This window comes from Phascolarctos cinereus, unplaced genomic scaffold (genome assembly GCF_003287225.1).
Source record: "Phascolarctos cinereus isolate Bilbo 61053 unplaced genomic scaffold, phaCin_HiC Scaffold_5;HRSCAF=322, whole genome shotgun sequence".
Taxonomy (NCBI): Eukaryota; Metazoa; Chordata; class Mammalia; order Diprotodontia; family Phascolarctidae; genus Phascolarctos; species Phascolarctos cinereus.
Window position 1 is genome coordinate 452,477,735 of NW_027555958.1, and position 24,036 is coordinate 452,501,770.

General features: G+C 44.9%; 1 protein-coding gene across 7 annotated transcripts in view; it reads left to right on the top strand.

Moving 5' to 3' along the window:
• Positions 1-24,036, top strand: part of OSBPL9 (oxysterol binding protein like 9) — a 160,207-nt gene that overhangs the window by 62,749 nt on the left and 73,422 nt on the right. Inside the window, exon 1 of one of the 7 annotated variants that reach the window (XM_078156627.1) lies at positions 6,813-6,837. The exons of the other annotated variants lie outside the window; for them this stretch is intronic. Coding sequence (XP_078012753.1) covers positions 6,828-6,837 — 10 coding nt within the window. The 5' untranslated portion in view covers positions 6,813-6,827. Of the gene's footprint in view, positions 1-6,812; positions 6,838-24,036 lie in introns of those variants that run through there. 7 annotated transcript variants of the gene reach the window in all.

The window sequence follows — 24,036 nt, forward strand, 5'->3', positions numbered from 1 at the left end:
ATAGCAATAATCACGTTTGCATGCTACAAGGCCGTTGTGAGGAAAGTGTTTGATGAACTGTAATGTGCTACTTACATGTAAACTCATTTTAAAAAGAACTTATTAGGCACCTACTGTGTGCCTGGCTCTGTGCTGGACATACAAAGACAAAAATGCAACATTCTGTTTCCTCAGGAGCTTGCATTCTGTTTTGAGACACCACGTGAGCATGTGTAGGTATGTACAGAACAGATATGGAGGAGTTTGGAGAGGGAGGATGGTCACAGCTGGAGGGCTCAGGAGAGGTTTCATGTAGGAGGAGGCCTTAAGCAGAGTTTGGCAGGATGCCTGAAATTCCCTAAGGCAAAGGTGAGGAGGGAGTGCATTCCAGGCATAGGGGACAGCCAGTGTAAAGGTGTGGAGATGAGAGGTGGGGTATCATGGAGGAGAAATAACAAGAAAGCTGCTTTGGTCAGACCAGGTGGTAAGATAAGAGGGTCAGACGAGGTGACTGACCTAGGGGCCCTTTCTTCTGTGGTTCTCTCTAGCTCTAAATCTGTGCTTGTGTGACAGTGAAGACCAAGAAGTCCCTGGAAAGGCCAGTGTGGTTCAGTAATACGGAAATGTCTCTACTAGGCTTCAAACGCTGGGGAATAATTCACAGGCTGCTTTGTTTTTATGAAGGCTTTCTCTTCCAACATTTAGGGGAAAAGATCTCTTTTAAGGTATAGATTTACAAAAGCATTGCTAGATGCCTTTAACATTTTACCTAAAGCAGCAGAAATCCTGACTTGTGTTTTATACCCTTATAAGGCTCTGTTGGCAGTTCTTGGTAGCTGCTTCTGTTCTAATCTTGTTGTAGAAAGGGGATGAGAGGATTTTTTAAAAATCCAGTGCTTTGATTTACAGATATTTAATATTCAGTTTGCCCTAAATGCAAGGCTTTTAGCTGCTGTCTTGTTTTTTATCCTTCCTTTTGTTGCTCAACTTTACACATGAATTCTGGAGACCAACATGTTGTCTCTCTTTTCTGACACATACACACATATACTTATTTTCTCTTTTCTTCCCTTCCCCTTCCTCTCTTCTTTCCAAACTCTTTCCTGTTTCTCCTCATTCTTCTTGATCCCTCTATGGCATTTGAAATTTTTGGCTGTCCGGTCCATCTTCAAATGCTGCTCCCTTGACTTCTGCGTCATGTGATGGTTTTAACTCCATTTTCTTCTCCTCATGCCTCTTATGTTGATTTATCTTCTTTCTGTCCCTAAACTATGTCTGTTAACCATGCTTAGCTCTAAATGTCTTTCTCTGTGTGGATGAATTAATCCTGCTTCCTAGATTTTAACTTTGACCTCTTTGTAGATCACTCTCTGGAGGCAGCTAAGTGGTGCCATAGTGCATAGAGCACCAGGCCTGGAGTCAGGAAGACCTGAGCTCAAATTCAGCCTCAGACAGTTGCTAGCTCTGTCATCCTGGACACGTCACTTCACCCTCTTTGCCTCAGTTTCCTCATCTGTAAAATGAGCTGGCAAAGGAAATGGCAAACCACTCCAGTATCTTTGCCAAGAAAACCCGAGATGAGGTCATGAAGAGTCAGACATGAGTGAAACGACTGAAAAACAACAAAAGATGACTCTCACATTTGTGTGACCACTTCATTGGTTCAGGCCTTCAAGTACGCTCACTTCTTCTCAGGTTCCATCCATGGGCCTCTGTCTGACATCTCCAGTTAAGTGTCCTGACATCCCATCAAACCCAGTACATCCCACACTCCAGTCATCATTTGCCACCTTTTCTGGCTCCTCTGCCTGAACACCCCTTCCTGAATTCAGGCAGGGCACTACCATTCTCTCACTTATTCATATATTTATTTTTTTATTCTACAGATATTTCTCAAACAGTTGGCTGTTTTCAAGATGCTGTACTAGGTGCTGGGGAATACAAAGAAATGTAGAACACAGACCTTGTTCTTGAGAAACTTGTAGTCTAATAGGAGAGAAATGAACACAAGTAACTTTACTACAAGGCATTGGGAGCTAAGTGAGAAGGAGACATCCAGGCACGATGCCATGTGAGACTGGGAATGGATTGATAAAAGAAGCAATGCCTGAGCTGGGCCTTGAATGCAAGACTTTGGAGGGGGATTTGGGGGCTGGGGATTTCCATTTCAGACCTGGGGTATGGCATGAGTGAAGGGCTTGAAGATGACATAGACCAGAAGAAGAATGGGCTGGGGGGAGAATAATCTAGTTTTGCTGGAGGAATGGAGAGGTGGAGGGCCTTGGCTGTCAGGATCAGGACTTTCTACTTTATTTAGCAGGCAGTGGGAGCTACTAAGGTGCTTTTGTGGCTTTTTTTTTTTCCCTTAAAGGAATAGCATAGGAGAGCAGTAGATTAGGAAGACTACTTGGGTAGATTCTGTCTTTTCTTTCCTCTCTTAGGTCCAGATGCTGTCATTCTCTCTTCACAATGTGCCAGATTGGGTCCCATCCTAACCCACTCCTGCTTCAGTAGCTCAGGCCTTCCTCATCTCACACCTTGATTGCTTCAGTGACCTCCTTATTGGCCTCCCTGTCTGCATGCAGCCTTTGCTTCCTCTAGTCCTTCCTTCCCACGGGCATCAGTGGTCTGCATCAAGCACAGGCCTTGCCAGGGCACTCCCCTTCTTGATCAATTCCAGTGGTTCCCTCTTGCCTTTAAGATCAACTGTGAATGCCTCCCTTGCCAGCCTCCTTACTGGCACTCTACAGTCCATCCAGACTGGCCCTTTTACTCATGCACGGGACTCCCCGTTCTTCTCTCGCTTTTGTCTTTCCCCCATTCCTGGAATGCCCCCTCCTCACCTTCATCTCCTAGAAGCCCCAGCTTCCTTCAAGGCTCAGCTGAGCTTCCCCTTTCCTGATTGTGCTGGCTGCTGGTGTTGCCCACCGGAACTACTTTGTGTCTCCTTTGTGTGTGCTTGCAGGTGTACTATTGTCTCTCCTTGTGGACTGTCAGCTTTTTGAGGTGGGGCTGCTTTCCTGTGGTTTTTGTGTCCCCAGTACCTAGCCCGTGGCAGGCATTGAATAAATGTTTGTGGCCTGATTGGCTGAAGAGTCACCTAACTGGACATCGTGACACCAGTTCCTCTCCCCTCCAGCCTACCATATATGTCACCAAACAATCAGCTAGCATTTGTTAAGTACTTACTGCGTGCCAGGCACTTTACTGGGGACTAGGGCCGCAAGGAGGAGGGAGATAAGTCTTGCCTTTGAGTAGCTGGTGTTCTACTGGAGGGTAGGATTTGATCCCAGCTAAAGTAGATAGATGATAAATACAAAATAATCATGTATTCATTTAATGGAAATAATGCCTGAAGGAATCAGGAGGGGCCTCTTGAAGGGAGCTTTGATGAGAGTGGGGGCTCCCAAGAGGCAGAAGTGAAGACAGCACTCCAGCTAGAGGTAGTGTGTGCCCAGTGTTTAGAGAAGGCACATTATGTATGAACAGGCTGGACTGGGGAGAGAGGCGTAATCAGCACAGAAAGAAAGATAGGGTGGAGCCTGATTGTAAAGGGCTTTAGATACCTGAAGAATGGGGATTTTAACCTAAGGAAGTAGGGAGTCACAAAGCTTGATGAGTAGAGGTGTGGTGAATTAAGAGGAAGGTCATTCTGCCTAAAACACTGCATTCATCCATTCCAATCCAACAGACAATTTCATGAGCACCTACTACATGTAAAGCATTATGTCTGGTGTCATTTCTTTGCTGTGTGACGTTCAGGGGTTTTGCTTGCCTTTAGAATCAAGTATACATGGCCCACTAGAGCCATGCCCAGCCCTAGCCTTCTAGGCCTGTCACCCCCAACCCCTCAGCATCAGTCAGGCAGTAAGCATTTAGTGAGTGTGAGGTGTGCATGATGAAGAAGCATGAAAGAGGCTCTGGGACAATTCAGAAGTAATTAATTATATTTAAAATTTTAACATCTAAACATCTTTCCAGTCGTTTTGCTCTTTTTTAGGCATATATGTGTAGATGCCTGGCCTGCAAGCCTTTTGCTGATTCTTCCTTTTAAAAACATGTTTATAAGAAGAAAACTCTAACCCCTTTTTCCATTGTGTGAAAGTAATTTGCCTTAGTTGTGTATCCATTAATTTGTCCATCATAAAAAGATGTTCCATTCATTGTTTTGTGCCCCCATGGATTAGCGTAGTACCTGGCACATCGTAGGTGCATATAAATGCTTATTGTTTGAAAAGAACATTTTGCCTTAAAGAGAGTCCTGACGAGTGTGTAAGATCTTGGTGAAATTGCAGTTTATCATCGTGAGTTAATATAGAATGTTGCTTAGATTTTTGAGTTACATATGACTTAATACCCCCAAAGCTTGCAGCTGTGAATTTGCATCTGTCAGTCAACTGGTATTTATTAAGCAGCCTGCTGTATACTAGGCACTGTGCTAAATATTGGATATACAAAAAAAGGTGGAAGATAGTCCCTGCTCTCAAGATGGCGAAGTATTAGGGAAAATAACCTGGATCTAATTTAATTCAATCAATTTAATTCACATTTATTAAGCACCTAATATGTGTCAGGCACTGTGTTTAGTGCTCAGGATACAAAGAGGCAAAAGACAATCCCTTCCCTCAAGGAACTTAAAATCTAATAGGGGAAACAACATATAAACACATATATACAAAGCAAGCTAGATACAGGATAAATAGGAAATGATTAACAGAGGGGAGGCATTAGAATTAAGAGGGGTTGGGGAAAGCTTCCTGTAGAAAGTGGGGTTTTAACTGGGACTTACAGGAAGCCAAGGAGGTCAGTACTCAGAGCAGAGGAGAGAGGGCATTCCAGGCATGGTGGCGGATAGCCAGAAAAAATGCCTGGACTCTAGCTCCCCCACTTACCTCTGTCACAAAGATCTAGAAAAAGCACCAGACGAATTCTGATCCGGAATCCAAGAAAAAGTCACATTGAATCGTTTTTCTGGCTGAGGGAGACAGAGGTCTGGGGGCACTGGCCAGGAGCATGCCAGGTCTGAAATGTACCTGGAAGGTCTGAAAGAGGGCTGAGACTGGGGACCAGGACAGGAAGCATTGGGGCAAGAAGAGCTCCTAAGGGGTCTCTGAGCTGGCACAGCCTGCAGGAACAAGGCCCATCTGGTGGCTCTGTAGTTTACTACCAACTTCTGGGTCACAAATCCAGGATGGACTGAGGAGGAGACCTGCACGTAGGAGTAGCAGCAGAGCAGTTGCAGTGTACTGGACCCTATCTGCATAATGAGCAAGGAACAAACTTTAAAAGCAAACAGTAGCTGTTTGGTTTGGATCACAAGACAGATAGGCTCAGTTTTAGGCTCAGGCCCAGGCTGAAGTTTACAGTGGAATAACCAAAGCAGGAATTCCAGACCTCCACAGTTCATGTGCCACGTTCTGCACGAGGCCTTTCCTGACACCTTTAGCTGCCAGTGCCTGCATCAGTATGGACCTGCATATTCCCTTTCTTGTGAGAAGGTAAGTTCCTTGAGTGCCGGGATGTTTCACTTTTGTCTTTGATCCTCCCCTTGGCAGATTTTTCTGGTACATAGTCCCAGCTTAGTAAGTAAATATTTAACGATGGGCCTCAGTTTCCTTAGATGTAAAGTGAGAGGATTGGATTTGATGTTCCGTAAGATCTTGACTCCTTAATCTGATGATTTCCAGTGTCCTCCTCTTTCCTCTCAGCCTGTCTGATTTAGTCAAGGATTTCCCTGTGGGCCCCGTTATGTCCCCTCCCCCAGGCTACATCAGTTTCTGAAGCCTCCTGCTCTCCCACCCCAGGGGAAAGCATAGTCAGCCTTTAAAAACTCTTGTTTCCACAGAGCTGTGAGATTCAGAAAGGGTTTCCCCAACAACCACCTGAGGAGAAACATGAGATACAGATGAAGAGATGAGGCTGACAAGTGGAAGCATCTGCCCAAGGCTACACAGTCACTGGATTTACTGGAATTGGAATCCAAACTGGGGCCAACTCAGTGCTCATCACACTCTGCCAAGCTGGTCCAGTGTCTCCTTCTCCAGAAGGTGTGGACACCTGCCCTCCACTTTTCCTAGGGCATTAGGGGTAATCACTGCTAGGTGGAGCGGCAGATGAGTTGGGCCCAGAGACAGGAAGCCCTGGGTTCAAAGCCTGCCTCAGACACTTACTGGCTGAGTGACCCTGGGCAAGTCACTGGAACCTCTGTCAGACTTAATTTCCTCACCTGTATAATGGAGATAATAAAAGCACCTCCCTCCCAGGGTTGTTGTGAGGATCAAGATATTGTTTGTAATGTGTTTTGCAAACCTTGAGGTGCTCTGTGAGTGGTAGCTGCTGTTATTATTTCCTCAGTAAGATGGGAGTTGAATTTGGTATGTCTAAATAACTGCACATTGATCAGAGAAAGAGGAAAAGGACTTATATGTATAAAAATACTTCGAAGCAGTTCTTTTTGTCCTGGTAAAAACCTGGAAACTGAGGGGCATTAGGGTGTAAGTAGGGGAAAGTTTATTGAACGTGAAGAGTTTGATTTGGGATTGTGTGAATGCACGATGAATTGCGTTGGACCAAACATGGCGACAGCTTCAATCTCGTTTCAGCGGAATGCTTTGTCTTGCTGTGGCAATGCCCAGTTGCTCAATGCCTTGTTTACTCTGTGGTCAGAAGGAGCGCAGTGTTGCTTCAGAGAGAGAAGCAGAAGTTTTCTGGGAGAAGAACTCGTCTTGTAAATCTTCGTTCACAGTCTCGCAGACGGGGTTTGGTTTCAGTCCAGTAGCAGATCATGATGAAAGAGACCGGTGCTGACATCTTTGTGGGAATCCAGCCTGTGTCTTAAGAGTCTGCAGATGAGTAAGAGTAAGAGTCATTCTCCAGTTGCTGACTGGTCAAAGGATATGAACTGGATGGTAGCCACATAAGATATAACAGCTAGCATTTATAGAGTGTTTTAAGGTTTGTCAGACACTTTACAAATATCTTATCTTACTCTCATAGCAACCTTGAGAGGTAGATGTTAATATTATTCCCATTTTACAGATGAGGAAACTGAGGCAGATGGACATTAAGTGACTTGCCCAGGGTCACACGGCTAGTGTCTGAAGTGGGATTTGAACTCAAGTCATCTTGACTACAGGTCCAGTGCCATTCTGGGAAGCAATTTGGATACTCACAGTCACTAATCCTTTGACGTAGCCACACCACTGCTAGGCCTTTACTCCACATTGATCAGAGAAAGAGGAAAAGGGCTTATATGTATAAAAATACTTCGAAGCAGTTCTTTTTGTCCTGGTAAAAACCTGGAAACTGAGGGGCATTGGGGTGGCTGAACAAGTTATGGTCTATGAATGGGTTGGAACATTATTGTTATGTAAGAGATGGGGAAGGGGATAGTCTCCAAGAAACCTGGGAAAACTTATATAAACTTATGAAAGGAGCAGAACCATGTTTACAAGAACATTGTAAAGATAAACAACGTTGAAAGACTCAAGGACTGTGATCAAATGATCTAGAGAGCTGATGATGAATGCTGTCAGCCTCCTGCCAGAGAGAGGATGTACTGGAGATGCAGAATGAGATGTATGATGTGGATTTGTTTTGCTCGGCTATATGTACTTTTTTAAACAAGGGTTTTGTTTTTCTTTTCTTTTTTTCTGATGGAGGGAGGTGGAAGGGAGAGAAAATAAATCCTTGTTAATTGAAAGTAAACTAACCTAAAATAAAAAATTTAAATGGTACAGGTAACCATTGTTAATAGGAAACTAGGCAACAAATGCCATAATTTTTAGCTCAGTATTCAAGTAACAATTTCCTTGATTAAAGTAGTTATTATGAAACTATAAAGATAAATGTCATCCTTGCAACATGATTTTGTTGCCTCTAGGCTGCATGACAGCGTTTGGTCATTAGATTATCATTCAGATTTAATTTCTAAAGGTCTCTTCTAACTCTCAAAATTATTTTATTGTCAGAACTTTAAACAAGTAAAAGTCAAAGCAGCTTAACTTACCAGCCTCATCTGAAACTCTTCCCCCTCACGTACGGTACATTCGGTACATTTCATTCAAGTTGGGTTCCTAATTTTGGATTTTTCATCCTTCTTATTCTCTTCCCTGTGTCTAAACATTTTCCCTTCCTCTCCTCCCCAAAAAACCAACCCAAAACAACATAGACAAATAAAAACCTTCCTCGCCAAATGTTTTTTTAATTCTTTCCTGTTCCTCAAGAACCCCAGTCACTCGTCTCTGCTTTCCTTCAGTGACTTTTCAGAGTACCTCACTCTTACCCCTTCTATCAGTTCGTCAAGTTCCGGTCTGTGTTATAGCCCATACGGATGCACATTTTATCTCACATGTTAGTCTCTCTGTCCCTTCAAAGTAGGAGCCTTCTTCTTATCATTGTGCCTCCTACAGCCCATAGTACTGTTCTCAGCACACAAAATACATTTAATACATATTTGTTGACCGAATCAGTGATTGAAAATGCCCCAAGCTGTATGCAGTCTACTATTACTACTACTACTAGCTAACATTTATGTAGCACCTACTATGTGGCAGGCACCATGCTAAGTACTTTCCAATTATTATCTTATTTGATCCTTACTACAACCCTGAGAAGAGGGTGCTGTAATTATCCCCATTTTCCAGATGAGGAAACTGAAGCAAACAGGTTAAGAGACTTGCCCAAGGTCACACAGGTAGGAAGCACCTGAAGCAGGATTCAAATTCAGCACTTTATCCGCTATGTCGTGTAACATAATATCTGGCAAGATAAGATTATAACAGATGCTTATTAATTCAGCAAATGACAGTCACTTTACCTCCGCCTGCCTCAGTTTCTTCAGCTATAAAATAGGGATAATAATCACAACACCTGCCTTCTAGGGGTATGTGAGGATCAGATGAAATATCTGTAAAGGGCTTAGCAGAGTGTCTGGCATATAGAAGGTGCTTGATAAATGTTTGTGCCCTCCCTCCCTCTCTATCTTCCTTCCTTCTTAACCCTTCTCTCCCCCCCCCCCTTCCTTCCTTCCTTGGGTTTAGCGACAGAAAGACAAAAGTTGTCTCAGACCTTAGGGATTTACATCCTATTCAGGGAAACCTCCATATATACTTATAAACGAATACAAATGATGTGCAAAGTTAATCCAGGGTTATCATGGGTGTGGCTGAGATTCGAGGTGGGGTGATTGGGACAAGTCTCCTGGAGGAGGGGGCCTTTGAGGTGAGCTTTGAAGGACACCAGGACTCCTCACAGGGCGAGAAGCAAAGGACAGGCATTCTTGGCATTGCCAGAGTTGGGAGGCGGGAGGTGAAATGCCCCAGATGGAACAGTTGATGGTTGGGCCAGCCTGTAAAGGGAGTAAAGAGGAAGGATGTGTACTGAGCCTGGAGATGCTTCTGCCTGGAATCCAGGGCTTCGTTTTCCTTTGTCTCACCCAAACAAAGGCGGCGCTAGAATGCTACCACTGCCATGATTTGTTGTAAGCCCTCCAACTTGTCCAGTGACTCACCAGACCACATCCATGACTGATATTTCAAAGCTGAGCTTATAAGTTGCAAAATCATATTTCTAAAATGTCGTTGGTTAGTCGTACCTCTGTAAGGCGAGACTGATATTTAGGTTTCCAGCTACTTTAAATTCTGTCCGTATTTTTGGGACTGTGAACTCCTGCACCCAGAGTCTAGCCTGAGTCTGACAAAAATGAGTTTGCTTGTAGCCGTGGGTTTGTTTCTTTTTACTTCTGGAAAGTCTGATGACCCTTGGGACCACTGGCCTCTGGGAAGCCCCTGGGGATCTTTGGAGAGGTATAATCTTCTGGCTTCCCAACTCCACTCCCCCCCCCCCCCCCCCCCCCCCCGGTGCCATTTCTTCTTCCCTTGGTGAAAAGTTATCACGACTTTGTTATGTTGATGGCACAACATACCTGGGCAAGAAGCAGTTTTCACAGTGTTTTCACTGGTCTTGCTGACAAAAGCCTAGGCTCCTGGGCAGCTGGTGTGACCTTATTTGGTCTTCCCACTCCCCAAATCCCCAAGCCCTTACTTATAGTTGGCTCAGGGCAGATTTTTTGAACCCAGAGTGTGGACAGTATTGCACTCCTGACCTCTACCTCATGTAGTTTGCTTGCTTCTCTTACTGAGTTGTTCTGAGACTGAGGATGATATGTGCTTTCATCTGCCCTTTGAACTCTCCTTGTGTCTTTGATAGCTATCTGTAGCCTTCCCTCTTTTGTCTTGAGTTAGCAGTACACCTCAGGAAAGCGTTAGTCAAAGGTGGAGATAGAAGAATGGGGTCAAAACCTTTGCCCTACAATCCTGCCCCCAGAACCAAAAATCCTGGGCCCCTTATCTGTACAGATGAATCTTTGGTACCTTTAGGCACATTTCAGTGCTGATGTATATGTTCCCTGTTTCAGTGTTTCAGGCAGCTCTGGACCTTGGCAGAATGATGAGGTGAAGAAAGGCCTTCCCTATCTCCCACCCCTTCAAAAAGTAGAGAAGGAAAAAGTATTCCTAAACATCCCCTAAGTCTTCTTCCAGACATGCTTTCTGAAAAAAGGTCATGCGATGATGTCAGTTCCAGTGGATGCCAAGGTTTATATTGTAGCTAGAACCTTTCTGCTGGAAGATGGAAGTCCCTGTAAGGACAGACTCATTACCCACTTCAAGGGCAGTCCTGGGGTGCTGCTGAGGGGCCCTCTGACATCACATCTCCCCCTGGCCCTGATCAGTCTTTACAAAACTCTTCTAGTTCTGACGTCTGTGACTCTTAATCCTGCCCTGCATGTAGCAACCACAGCAGTGGAATTTGGACATTCTTACCACACGTGTACTTTGTAATCGTTCCGGGTTCTGCCAGGATATTGTCATGTCCTGTCAGATGGCATATCTAGCAGTCACAGCACAAAGGTGTAGGGAATTCTTCAGTGCGGAAACCCCTTCTACTTACTGGAGGAGATCTAGAGAGAGGGCTGGGAAAGGTTAAGTGACTTGCCCTGGGTCACACTCCTTGAATGTGTCAAGAGGGAGTTAGACGTGTCTTGTCCTGACTTCGCGGTGGGCTCTCTATCGAAGCTGCTTCTCACAAAAAGAAAATATCCAAAGATGCAGAATGACCTCATGCTTCTCAAAGGCAAGAGCCATTTCTTATCCTCTGAGCCTCTCCTCTTCCTCACCACCCAGCACAGTGGGTGGTTTTGTGCTTTGATCAGGTATAGGAAACTCTCAGGACGGAAGCTTTCTTCTAGGGCAGATTGGCAACTCACCTGTAATGTCTGGCCTTAGAGAGTTGCGTAGGGCAGAGCTTCTTCAATTTTTTCTAGGCAGCGTTCCTTGGCATTGAGTGGCCTGACAGTGCAGAGTGCGCATGCTCTATGTTCAGAACCGAGGCTGCGTGAAATTGTGTGATGCAACGCTGGCAAGCGCTGCCAGAAACACCTGGGATTTATTATGTGTTTGATTTTTAATTAAGTTTTGGTTGTTGTGCTTGCAGAAACCTTTCACTGTTGCCAAATTTTCCACAGCCCCGATGGAGTTGCACCCACAGTTTAAGAAGCACTGATAGGGCACTAAGAAGTTTGCCCATGGTCACGTGGTTAATGTGTCAGAGGTGGGACTTGAACCTGGTCCTTTTCGTCACCTCTCAAACTAGGTGCTTCATAAGTATTTCTTAAATGATTGGTTCATCTTAACAGAAGAGAACAATGAGCTGAATCTTTAAAAGGTGAGACTATAATAGTAAGTGTAAATTCCTGTCTTTTGGCTTAGTATGATCAGATTTAGAATTAGAAGGCTGGGTGGACTTGGCCAGACAATATTTTGTATAAGAAAAACAGGACTTTTAGTTAGCCGTAAGCTTAAGATGAAAGAACAGTATTCTCACAAAATTTGAATCAGGGATTTCAGGGGATCTCAGATTTCATTCAACCCATAGGAACACTTTCTACAACACACCTGACCAAGGGCTCCTCTGGCCTCTGAAATTTGTTCCTAGGTTTGCCCTCGGGGGCCCACACTGGATTCTTCTCTTTTCCAGGAGAAGCATCCCTAGTTGTTGTGGTGAAGCCTTGTATCAGTCAGTCATCAGCTGAGCATTAATTAAAGAATATTTTGCATTTGTAATTAGCAGGAACTAACTGATACCTTTGCTGGCTCAAGATCCTTATCACTCTCCCTCCCTGCCCCACCCTGCTCCAGCCTCCCCCAAGGTTTTGTCATTGGCTGGCTTCTCTCTCTGCATTCTCTCAATTGGTGTCCTCTTGAGCTTTGATGCATTTAATTAACAGTCTTTCTACAGAGGACTTTCAGATCTATATATACCTGGGCCTCTCTCCTTCATCCTCTCCCCTTTTCCTCTTTTAGTCCAGCATCACCAACTTTACCTAGCAGACTTTTTTTCTTTTTTTCCCCTTTATTTTAAATTTTATTAATTTATTTTGATTTATCAGTAGTCACTTCCATATGCTTTTGAGTTTAAAATTTTTCTCCCCCTTCCTTCCCACCACCCTCCCCAAGACAGTACACAATCTGATATAGGCTATACATTTACATTCCTATTAAACATATTTTCCCTAGCAGACTTTTCAAACTGGATATTCCATAGATATCTCAAACTCAGCATTTCTGAAACAGAACTCATCCTCTTCCTCCAAAAACGTACCCCATTTTTTAACTTGCCTTTTTATGTGAGGGTGTCACCACCCTTCCAGTCTTTCAGGTGTGCAACTTTGGTGTTATCTTCCACTCCACAGTTTCCCTCCCCACCCACAACCAATAAATTGCCACCATCTGAGATCTGAGAGGCCCCATCTTAGGAAGGGCATCAGTTAGCTATAAGAGTGTCTAGAAGGATGGTGGCTAGGGTAGTAAAGGCCTGAAGATCATGCCACATGAAATGATCTTACCTTAAGCCTGGAATGAGAAGGCTTACAGGTGTTAAGATAGCAGTCTTCATGTACGTGAAGGGCTCTTACATGGAAAAGGCTAATTTGATTTTGTCCCGCAGGGGAGAGCCAGGAGCCCCAGAGGCAGTACTTGCTGATGATTTGAGCTCTTCAGAAGGGACATGGGCTCCTTTTCATCTTCAGTTTTCCAGTTGAGGTTGGGTGTCCACTTTTGGCATGGGGGGGTGGGGTGATATAAAATAGCAGGTACTGCTGAGGATTCTCTCAGTGGTAATAGCTGACCATTTTATAGCTGTTTCTTCCTAAGGTAGTAGACAGATAGGTAGGTTGGAAAAGAGCTTCTTCCTTTTTCTGTCCATTTGGTACTTGGATGACCATAATTGATGAGTAAGCTATTGAACTGAATGACATATAGCTTTAGGGCCTAGTTTATAGAAAGCCATTGGGGTTAGCCAAGATCTAGGCTTCTGGAGGTGGCACAGAATAATTTTTTTTTTATTTCTTCATGTTTATTAGTTAAATTTTACAAAATAAGATCACAGACAATCACACAGGGTGAGAAGTGGGTTACAGTTCATTCCAGTGGAGGGAATACTTATCTGGGTGAGATCACCTCTGACATATTGAAGGAAGAGAAACAAATTAAAATTGTCATGGTAGAATGTAAACTTCTTGAGGGCTTGGAACGTTCGTTTTTGTCTTGGTAATTTTCGCAGAATACTTGGTGTAGAGTAGGTATTTAATAAATGTTCATCAACAGATTGTACTTAGGCAAAAAGAGGCAGTTTCTTAGAATTTTAGTCATCCTGTTTTCCAAAAAACTAGTTGTGGTCTGATAATCAAGTGGCTTACTGCAAGGTTTTTTTTTTTTTAAATTAATTCACAAGTCTGTCATTACCAGGGGATCCTTACTTAGGAAAACCTATCAGCTTAAAACACTGGCTCTTATACTTCCATCTCTTGCTTTCTGCATTCTATTCCTTTTGCTCCCTGACTTCTTCCTTGTTCCTGGTTCTGCTTCCTAAGATCATTTCCCCATTACCCTGAGCCTTGAAGGAAGGTAGACAGTCCTAGGAGTCAGACCTGAGGAAGAAGTACGTGTGGTGGCCTTTGCAAAGGTGTGGAGTTGGGAGATTAAACGCTGAGTTCCAGAAATGTCAAGAAGGCGAGTTCAGAGAGCTCATGGAGCGATAGGAAGTCTGGAAAAGCTGGAGCTAGCCTGGGAAGAGTCTGAAATACCAAATGTAGGAATTTACATTTAGAGGCAGGAAGGAGCCACTGATGATTCTTCAGCAGGGCAGACCTGTACTTTAAGTGTCGGTTTGGCAGCTCTGTGTATGGTGGCTTGAGAACCTGATGAGGAGGCTCTTGTACTTACCCACCTGAGAGCTGATGAGGACCTGGACCAGTCATAGCTTTATGAGTAGGGAGAAGGGGAGATACATTAGAGAGATGTTGTGGAAGTCCATTAGTGACACTCGACCACTGATTGCACCTTGGGGAAGGACAGGAATTAAGGATTACTTCTATGTGACTGGAATAACGATGGTGCGTCCTCAAGAGAAATTGGGAAATTAAGCGGAGGGTAGGTGTAGAGGAAAAGAGAATTTGCGTTCCAGTTCTCTTTTGGACATGTTGAATTTGCCAAGCCCCAACAGGACATTCAGGTGAAGAAATTCAAGTAGCTATTTGGGGATGTGGGACTAGGAGAGTGATTGGGGCTAGCTTTGGAGAATTACATACATAGATACGGTTGTTGAACCCAGGGGAGCTGATGAAATAACCAGCAGAATAGAGAAAGGAGTGGAGAGGGCTCAGGTCAGAGCTGATGTCAGGGCAGGACATAGGGGTTGGGTGACTAACCTCGACTGAAAGCAGTCTAGCTGGTAAGAAGAGAACTAAGCCTGAGCTGTCTCAAGCAAACTCTGGGAGAAGGCGGGGGTGTCCAATAGTATCACACTGTTGAGGAGTTGAGAAAGGATGAAGACTGAGAAGAAAAGAGTGTTGGATTAAGCAATAGTGAAAATCATTGATGACCTTGGAGAGAGCGGTCCTGAGTGAGTGGTGGGGCTGGAAGCCAGATTACAAAGGACTGGGAAGTGAGTTTGAAGGCCACGAGGCAGAGACAGCAAGTCAGCTAGATTGTGAAAGAGAGGAGAGATCTAGGCCAACAGCTTGAGAGAGTTTCAGTGTTCAAAAGACAGGAGTGGTCTGGGCTTTTTTGGAGGCAGCAAGACTTGGCAACTGATTGACTGGGGGAAGGGGAGAGGGGGGACATAGAGCAGAGAGAGGAGGAAGAATTCCAGTTCATGGATCTGTGATGGGCAGGATGCAGGTACCCTTGATAGAAATAACAAAGTTTTGAAGAGCAGTAGGTGTGGGGGTGGGGGTGGGCAGGTAGTAATGAGTGTTCTTTTGCATACGCTGAGTTTAAGATGTCCCCTAGGCATCTAGTTAGCTGCGTGGAGTTATGAAATTACCAATGGAGAGAAGATAGAAAGAAACAGAGGGCCTAGGCCAGCGTCCTGGGGGCTGCTTAGGGTTAGGGGGTGGGAACTGAACGAAGATGAGGCTGATTAACTAAGGATGAAGAATGCCAGGGCAGGAGCGATGGACAAGCAGAGTAAGGGGAGATGTGGAGTGAATGGATGGTGTGGAGGAGGCTCCAGCAGAGCTAAGAGGAATAAGGGGGGGGAGGGGGAGAGATCACTGCATCCTTGATTCAAGGATATGAGGGACCACAGAAGTCATCAGCTCCAACTTGATCATTTTACAGGTGGGGAAAAAAACACTGAGCGTCATTTTGGGGCTCAGAGAATTTGTGACTTAGCAGTGAAAAAGTTGTCTACACTTGTCTCCTTTACTTCTCTCCCTCCCTCTGCATTCTGGCTTCTGGCTTCATCTGTTTGAAGCAAACAGGTAGCAATACCTTCTCCTCCTTCCTCACAGCGAAACATCCCGCTTTTCTTCTCTGATTTACCGTATGATATGGTTCCTAGACAAACTCTTCACTGTCCTGGGGCTTTCCCTCTTTCTTTTCTTTTTTTAAAAATAGTATTTTTCCCCCCAATTACATGTAAAGGCAATTTTTAACATTTATTTTCAAACAGTTTTGAGTTCTAAATTGTCTCCTTCCCTGCCCCTCCCTAAGATGGCAAGCAGTTTGATGTAGGTTATGTATGTGCAGTCTTGTAAAACACATTTCCGTACTAATCATGTTGTGAACACAGAAACAGAGCAAAAGAAAAGAACCATGAAAAAAACAAAGTGAAAAGTCTGCTTCAGTCTGCATTCAGACTCCAGTCCCTTTCCGTCTTTCTTATGCGTTCATTTGTGTTTTCCAACTAAAATGTGGCATCAGCAACCTCTGAACACAGTGTTCATAATGAGGTTTAATCAGGCAAGGGAGAGTCAGGCAGCCACCTTTAAGTGCCTACTGTGTGCCAGACCGGGAGTCGTCTCCCTTGATACAGACGTTGTGTTTCTGTTACTGTAGCCTACGATTGTGTCAGGATTTCAGCTGCTGCATCCCGCAGTTGGCCCGAGGGCGGCAGGCTTGTAATTGATTTCTGCTATGGACTTGTTTTTTTGTTTTTAAAAATAGAACCCTGGCTCTTTAGGGACCACATTGTCTAAGAAAACAGGCCCCGTCACCTGATCCACGAGTGGTTAGACAGTCTGAGCCCATTTATCGTGCTGGTATGTATGCAGTTCAGCACATTTTTATTTCCCCTACTGTGTGTGCGTTTCAGGTAAACAGCTAACACCTTAAGTGCCTGTTGTGTTCCAGGCCCGGTGCTCCGTGCTGGGGATACCAGGGCAGAAACATTCCTGCTACAGGTGTTGCGTGGTGGAAGTCAGGTGGAATGCAACCGTATCTTCTCCAGTAGGAGTACGATGCAAGTAAGAGGGATTTAGATGCAGCAGAAAGGGCCACGCATCGTTAGCGCTGTGAGAAACTGAAGGAAGGGGTTACAGGTGATAGCTTCTGAGTGCTGCTGGAGTGAATGAAGATTATGGGACCTCAGCAGATGGAGAGATCGGGCAGGAAGGGCCTAGTGGTCTCCGAAGTAGGCAGGAGTAGAGATAATTGGGAGGAGGTAGGCCCCGGGCTCAGCCAGCTACCAGCCAGAAAATGGGGTGATCCAAGACTCCAGGGAGGCCTTTCCCCCCCCCGGTTTGGGGCATCTGTGTTAGGCGAAGGTAATGGAGCATTGGCAGCATCAGCCATGGAGGCAGTGCAGTACCCAGGGTCCCTCCCGCTGGCCTACTGATTCTTCTTCCCATCCATCTCCTCCCAAGGTTTGTGCTGCTGATGGTGGTGGAAAGGGGTGGAGGGTGGGGGGAGATGAAGACTGAACAAGGGCCTGGCAGCCATGTGGAAGAAGCAGAGTTAGTGGGAGATAACAGACAACCAATCAGCAAGCGTTTATTAAGCGCCTGCCATGTTCTAGGCACTGTGCTAGGCATGGTGGGTACAAAGACAAAAATAAAACTGTCAGGGGGGTTTTCTGCCAATCCGGCTGGAGGAGACAATGTGTATGTCCGTTGGTATGTCTAATATATACCAAGTGGCTGCAAGGGAATTTGGGGTGGGGGCGCTAGCATCTGGGGGGGGTGGAGCACCGCTAGGGATTCAGACCAGATATGTTTAGAAGCCACTGTTCTGGGCAAAGGGAATTGCTGTAAGTAGCAACAGCATCTTTGTACGTTATAATGCCAGCAATTAACTTTGTAAAAGTACGACGTGAACAACCCTCATGTTTCAGTACTTTCAGAGACTGATGGGAAATCCTATGTCGACTAAAATCCCACCTCCCATGGGAAGCCTTCCCTGACCTCTCTTAATTCCAGCGCTTTCCCTCTGTTAATTATTTTCTTTTATTCTGTCTGTAGCTTGCTTTGCCTATGTTTGTTTGCATGTTGTTTCCTGCATTAGACTGTAAGCTCTTTGACAGCAGGGGCTGTCTTTTGCCTTTCTCTGTATCTCCAGCGCTTAACACGGTGCCCAATACACATTAGCTACTGCTTTTGCCTTTAGTACTCAGCACAATGACTAACACATATTAGGTGCTGCTTTTGCCTTTCTTTGTTAACACCCCCCCCGCGTTCAGCACAGTGCCTGGCACATAGTAGGTGCTTAATAAATGTTTACTGAATGAACAAGATTATTCAGACCACCCCCTGCAGAGAGGCAGTATGGCATAGTGCAACAGATTGGAGGTCCTGCCTGAGTTCCAGTCCTTTCATTTCCCATGTCACCAGGCTGTTTCCTTATCTGTGAAATGAGGGCATCAGACTCGTCTTCAAAGGCTCCTTCTATCACCAGATCAATGATCCTTTGGCTATTGAGGTAGAACGTGAGGAGGAAGCTTCAGAATGAATGCTTACGGCTGCCTGAGAAGTCAGAAAGAGGGAGATGCGTGCGGAGCTGTTCTTCTCTTGTATCTGTTTTCTATGTACCAGTATAGCTGTCCCCAGATAAAATGGAAGCTCCCTGGGGGCAAGGACCATTTCACTTTTGTCCCTCTATCCTCAGCACCGTGTGCAGTGTCAGGCATAGAATCCGACCTTCACGAATGCTTTTTGTTGTTCCTTGATGAGGGACTGTTGCTACAGTGCCAGTTCTGTAAGAGGACGTAAGTTGCCCCATAGTGTGGTCTGTGTACGGGAACAGAAGCAAGCAGCCCCTTTGGGAAGGGCAGACCCAATGCTCTGTAACCATGCCATGGAGCGGTAGGTGGCAGGCGTGTTTGAGCAACTGTTATAGTAAATCCGTGACGAGTTGTGGTTTCTCTGTATCAGAAAATGAGATCTTTACAGTGACTTCATCAACTCTTACTCTTATTGAGAGCATAAATAATGGCAGGAAATAGGAAGTATGATTAGACAAATGTGGAAAAGAGATAAAGGATCTAAAATTAGAAAATACTTTTAAAAAACAGTATTTTCTTGGAGGGACATTTTGTTTTTCTTTTAAAAACATATCCTATGTGTTACCTTATATGGTAAGCACTTCAGGGAGTGACCAGTATTTCCTCTCCTCATAACCTAGCACTAGATTATATTGTTCATTAAGCTACTAGTAAGCTAAAATTTCTCAAAGGGTAGTGGAATCTAGGAAGCTTTCTAAAAGGACCAGAATTAGAATTGGAAGGGCCTTTTGAGCTTTATGTAATCCAGCCTCTTCATTTTACAGATGAGAAAATTGAGGCCAAAGAGATAAAGTGAAGGGCCTGAAGTCAAAGAGGTACCACAGAATCTCAGGCAGAGTTAAAAGGAGTCCTGGAGAACCCCCCCCTCCCCAATACCTGAGCAAGGATCCTTTTGCTAACTCACCTAACAAATATTTGTCAGTCTTTGCTTGAAGACTCCTGAAGGGAGGTCCATCACCTTCAGCTGGCTCATTTCAGGCTCCGGTTGTCAACAGATTTTCCATGATCAGGCCTAGTCTGTCTCTTTACACCTTCTGTTCCTTGCACCTAGTTCTGTCTCATTTAGTCACACAGAACAAGTCTAAGCTCTCCTGCAGGTGTAGCCCTTCCTATTGCTGAAGAAAGCTATGGGGTTCCTTTCCATCCTTCTCCAGGTTAAACGTCCATAATGCTCTTAACCAGTCCCATCATCATCGCCCTCCTCTGAACTTCTGTAACTTATTGATGTCCTTCTTAAAAATGTAACGCCTAGAATTGAGTTGGATACTTGAAAATTGGTCCTACTAGGGCTAGCCATTAAGTAGCAGCAGGAATTTGAACCCAGGTCCTTGAACATCAAATCTGGGGCTCTTTTCATTGCTTTGTGCTGCCCGTTGGGAGATAGCATGGGAAGAGAGCTGGACTTGGGGCCAGGGGACCCAGATTTGAGTCTTGTCTCTGTCTCCTACCACCTCTGTGCCTTGCCCCTTCCTGTTCACATGGTCCTCTGGAAAGTGAGGGGGTGAGACAGGATTACCTCTCAGTCCCATCCACCTCCAACATTCTCTAATTTTGTTTGGTGAGAATAATTCACCTGTGAGGGACAGGCCGGTAAGAGACAGAGTCCTAAGGCTGAAATAGACAGGGTTCTTTCGGGGTCACACTTCACTCATTGAGAACTTAATTGATTCTAGTCTTGAGATATTTTGAACAGCCCAGTTCCCCTCAGTGCCACTTGTGATAAATGGGCTTGCTAACAGCAATAAGCATGAACTATAAAGATAGGCCCTCCGAGATGAAGCAGGGGCAGTGCTCAGGCAGCCTCCATGGAACATTCCAAGTAATAGGAGTTAGAAAAGGTGCCCAATGCCTTTTGAAAGGTGAGTTGATCAGCTGGAGCAGCAATTGAAGGAATAGCAAAATAGAGATAACTGGGGAATTTGTCCAAGTACAGGCAAGGAGAGAGTGTGAAACTCACTTCCATCACCCTTCGATGACTACCTGAGAGGGGAGCGAGGTAATTTACTGCAGTGATCTTTGTCTCTGCAGGCTGTTTGCCATGCCACCTCTGGGCACGTTCACGATAAGGAGGGGAACTGGGCAAAGGTGTAGGAAACAGGCCAAGAGGCTTGGGCTCAGAGAGAAGATCCAAGGGAAGGAGGTAACAAAGGCGAGAAGAAAGTCACACAACAATAGATTTGATTTCAGGTCAGTGAATATTAAGCACCTACTGTGTGCAAAAGCAAGTTGCCAGATACCAAGGTTGTTGCCCTTGGTGCTCAGAGAGGACCAAAATGACATCACTGTGTTGGGGTCAAGGTATGTTGTGTCCAGCTGTGGCTGATCAGACCAATAGGAGCTTAGAAGGCTCTACCTCAAGTGAGGCACAGATAGTCATATGAACATTTGGAGTGGAGATGGCTCTAAATTTGCACATCTCATGTTTCCTTTGAGCTACCGCAATTCTGCTTTACCCATAGAGCACAGCAGCTTCTTTGACGTGAGCACGTCGTGGTGGGCAGTCCTGTGCCAGTGTCTCACGTCTTAACAATCAAATCCAGATTCTTCAGAGAGACCTTGAGAATGTCCTTGCATTGCTTCTTCTGACCTTTGTGTGAGCCATTGCCTTGTGTGAGTTCTCTGTAAAATAGTCTTTTAGGCATACATATTGTTTGGCATTCAAATAATGTGGCCAGCCCATCAGAGTTGTACTCTCTGTAGTAGAGTTTGTATGCTTGGCAGTTCAGCTCTAAAAAGGGCCTTGGTATCTAATACCATGTCTTCCCAGATGATGCTCACAATCTTCTTAAGACAATTCAGAGGGAAGTGATTCAGTTTTTTTTGGCATGGCGCAGGTAGAGTATCCAAGTTTCACAGGCATACAACAATGAGATCAGCATAATGGCTCTGTAGACCTTCAGTTTGGTAGGCAGCCTAATACGTCCTTTCCCACACTTTCCTTCAGAGCCTCCCAAACAGTGAGCTAGCTCTGGCAATTCAATCTCATCATCTGTGCGTATATGCCTGGAAAGTATACTGCCAAGGTAAGGGAACTTATACACAGAACTCATCATTTCTCCAGTAGCTGTAGCCAGTGGTTCCCGCATATGGATGGTGTGGTGCTGACTGGTGGAGGACCTCCGTTTTCTTGGTGTTAATAAAGTCAGACCAAAATTAGTACAAGCAGCAGAGAATCAATCCGTACTCTGTTGCATCCTAGCCTCAAAGGCTGCATTGAATGCACAGCCATCTGCAAACAAAAAGTCGCACACCAACTCTCCCTTCCCTGTAGTCTTGGTTTGTAGGCTTTTCAAGTTAAGTATTTTATCATCAGTGAGCACTTTGATGCTAGCAACCAAATTTTGCCATAACTTTTTACAGGTCCTCATGACTGACAGTATCAGAGGCCTTGTTCAGATCAGCTGTTGTCATGTACAGTCCTCTGTTCTGCTCCTGGCATTTCTCCTGGAGTTGTCAAGCAGCAGACACCATATCAAACATTCCTTGGCCCTTTCTGAAGCCACACTGGCTCTCAGATAGGTAGTTGACCATCTTCCAGGTGAAGGATCAGCTTATTAAGGAGGACTCTGGCAAGAGTCTTGCCAGCAGTAACTAAGAGAAAGGCCCTTGTGATTGTCGCAGGACGATCTGTTTCTTTTTCCTTTATAGAGATGGACAGTGGAGGCATCCTTGAACTCTCGGAGGATAACTTCCTCTTGCCATATAGCTCGGAAGATTTCAGGCAGCTTTTGTATGAGCGGTGGCCCCCCTACCTTGTAAATCTAAGCTGGAGTAGAATCAGCACCAGGTGCTTTGGCACAGGCGTTCAAAAACCCTTCCTCAGTTGGAAGTTTGGCTAGAGAGGGATTAACTTCAAGCTGAGGTACGTGGTCAGTGGCTTTAGCATTGGTTGATGATGGTGTGTTGAGAACACTATGGAAGAGTTTAGCCATCTCTCCAGAATCACGTCCTTATCACTGATCAGTGTAGCTCCATCAGTGCTGAGTAGTTGAGATGCACCATGGGTCTTTGCCCGTGAATAGCTTTCAAGGCATCATGAAAGTGCTTTGGATTGTTACTGTCATCATAAAACTGAATTTCACCTGCCTTTTTACTGAGCCATGAATCCTGCATCTCTCCAGTCTTCATTTGTGCTTTTCTTCTGATCGAGTTACATGCTGCCTTCTTAGAGATGGACAGAATATCCTGCTGGTAAAGTGTGGAGTTGTCGTTTTTTCCTTTAGCAGCCGCTGAATTTCCACACCATTTTCATCAAACCAATTTTGATGTTTGCGAGTGTTCTGTACCAGATGAGTAGATGCAGTGCTGTATGCGAAATCTCTGAAAGCTGCCCACTCCTTTTCTGCTCCACTGTTGCCAACTGTATATTGGCTCCCCCTTCCCTCCAAGTTAGCAACAAACTGTGTATGCTTCGGAAAGTGCTCTAGTCTGCTGACATTAAACCTTCTGGTAGTAGTCTTGCCCGGGGACTACTGCTTGTATTGAATGTGAATGTTTAGCTTGGAGAGGATAAGTGTGTGATCAGTTCATCACTCTGTGCCATGCATCACCTTAGTCACATCCTGTCTGTCTCTCCTCCTTAAAATGACATAGTCTGCTAAATGCCAGTGAATCCATGAAGGTGAGGGTGTATCCATGAAGTTTTATTGCGTTAGGTAAACAGAACACAGTGTTAGTCACAAGATCTTCAGTAGTGAGTTACTTGTTGCTGTTTCTGACTCCATTCCTCTCAGGGACTCCCTGCCATGTCTGGTAATCTGTGCCTACTCTTGCATTAAAGTCACCCAGAATTACAAGCTTGTCTTCTTTCGGTTCGTAAATGATGAAAGTCTCCAGGTCTTCATACAATTTTTCTTTGGCCTCATCAGGGTTCATCATGATGGGGTCATATGCACTAATGATGGTGGCATGGTGCTTTCCTGCAAGTGGCAATTGTACTGTCATGAGCTTCTCTCCTGGTTCTCCTACCTATCTGACTGCTCCTGCTTACTCTCCTTTTCTGGATCTTCATAACTCACAGGGAGTGCTCCTCAAGGCTCTCTCCTGGGATCTCTTCTCTCTACATATTATTTCGATTTTCTCTTTAGTTCTTACGGATTCAGTTATCATCTCTGTGCAGATGATGCTCAGATATATTTATCCAGCCCCTAATGTTTCTCCTGATCTTCAAACTCATATCTCCAGCTACCTATTAGCCATCTCCACCATCCACAACTGGATGTTCTGTAGTCATCTAAAGCTCACTATGTCCAAAACTGAACTCATCATCTCCCTCCTCTTTCCCTACTCCCCTCCAGATTTCCTTATTACTGTTGAGGGCACTACTGTAGCCTAGTCACCCACATTCAACCCCTTCATATCCAATCTGTTTCCAGGTTCTGTTGATTCTATTTTGTACACGCTCCCTTCTCTCCTCTGACACTGCTACCACCCTGTTGCAGGCCCTCATTATCTCATACCTGGACTATCTACTCTGCTCTCAAATTGATCTTCCTAAAGTGAAAGTCTGATCAGCGCGCTCTCTCTCTCTTTCTTTCTCTCTTTCTCTTTCTCTTGTTCTCTTTCTCTCTCTTTCCCTTTCTTTTCCCTTTCTCCCCCCTCTCCTCCTCTGTTCCCCACCCCTCTTCCTTCTCCCTGCCCCACCCCCTGCCCCAGGATCAAATAAAATTTTTCTCTATTTGGCTTTTAAAGACTTTCACAGCCTAACATAGTCTTGTC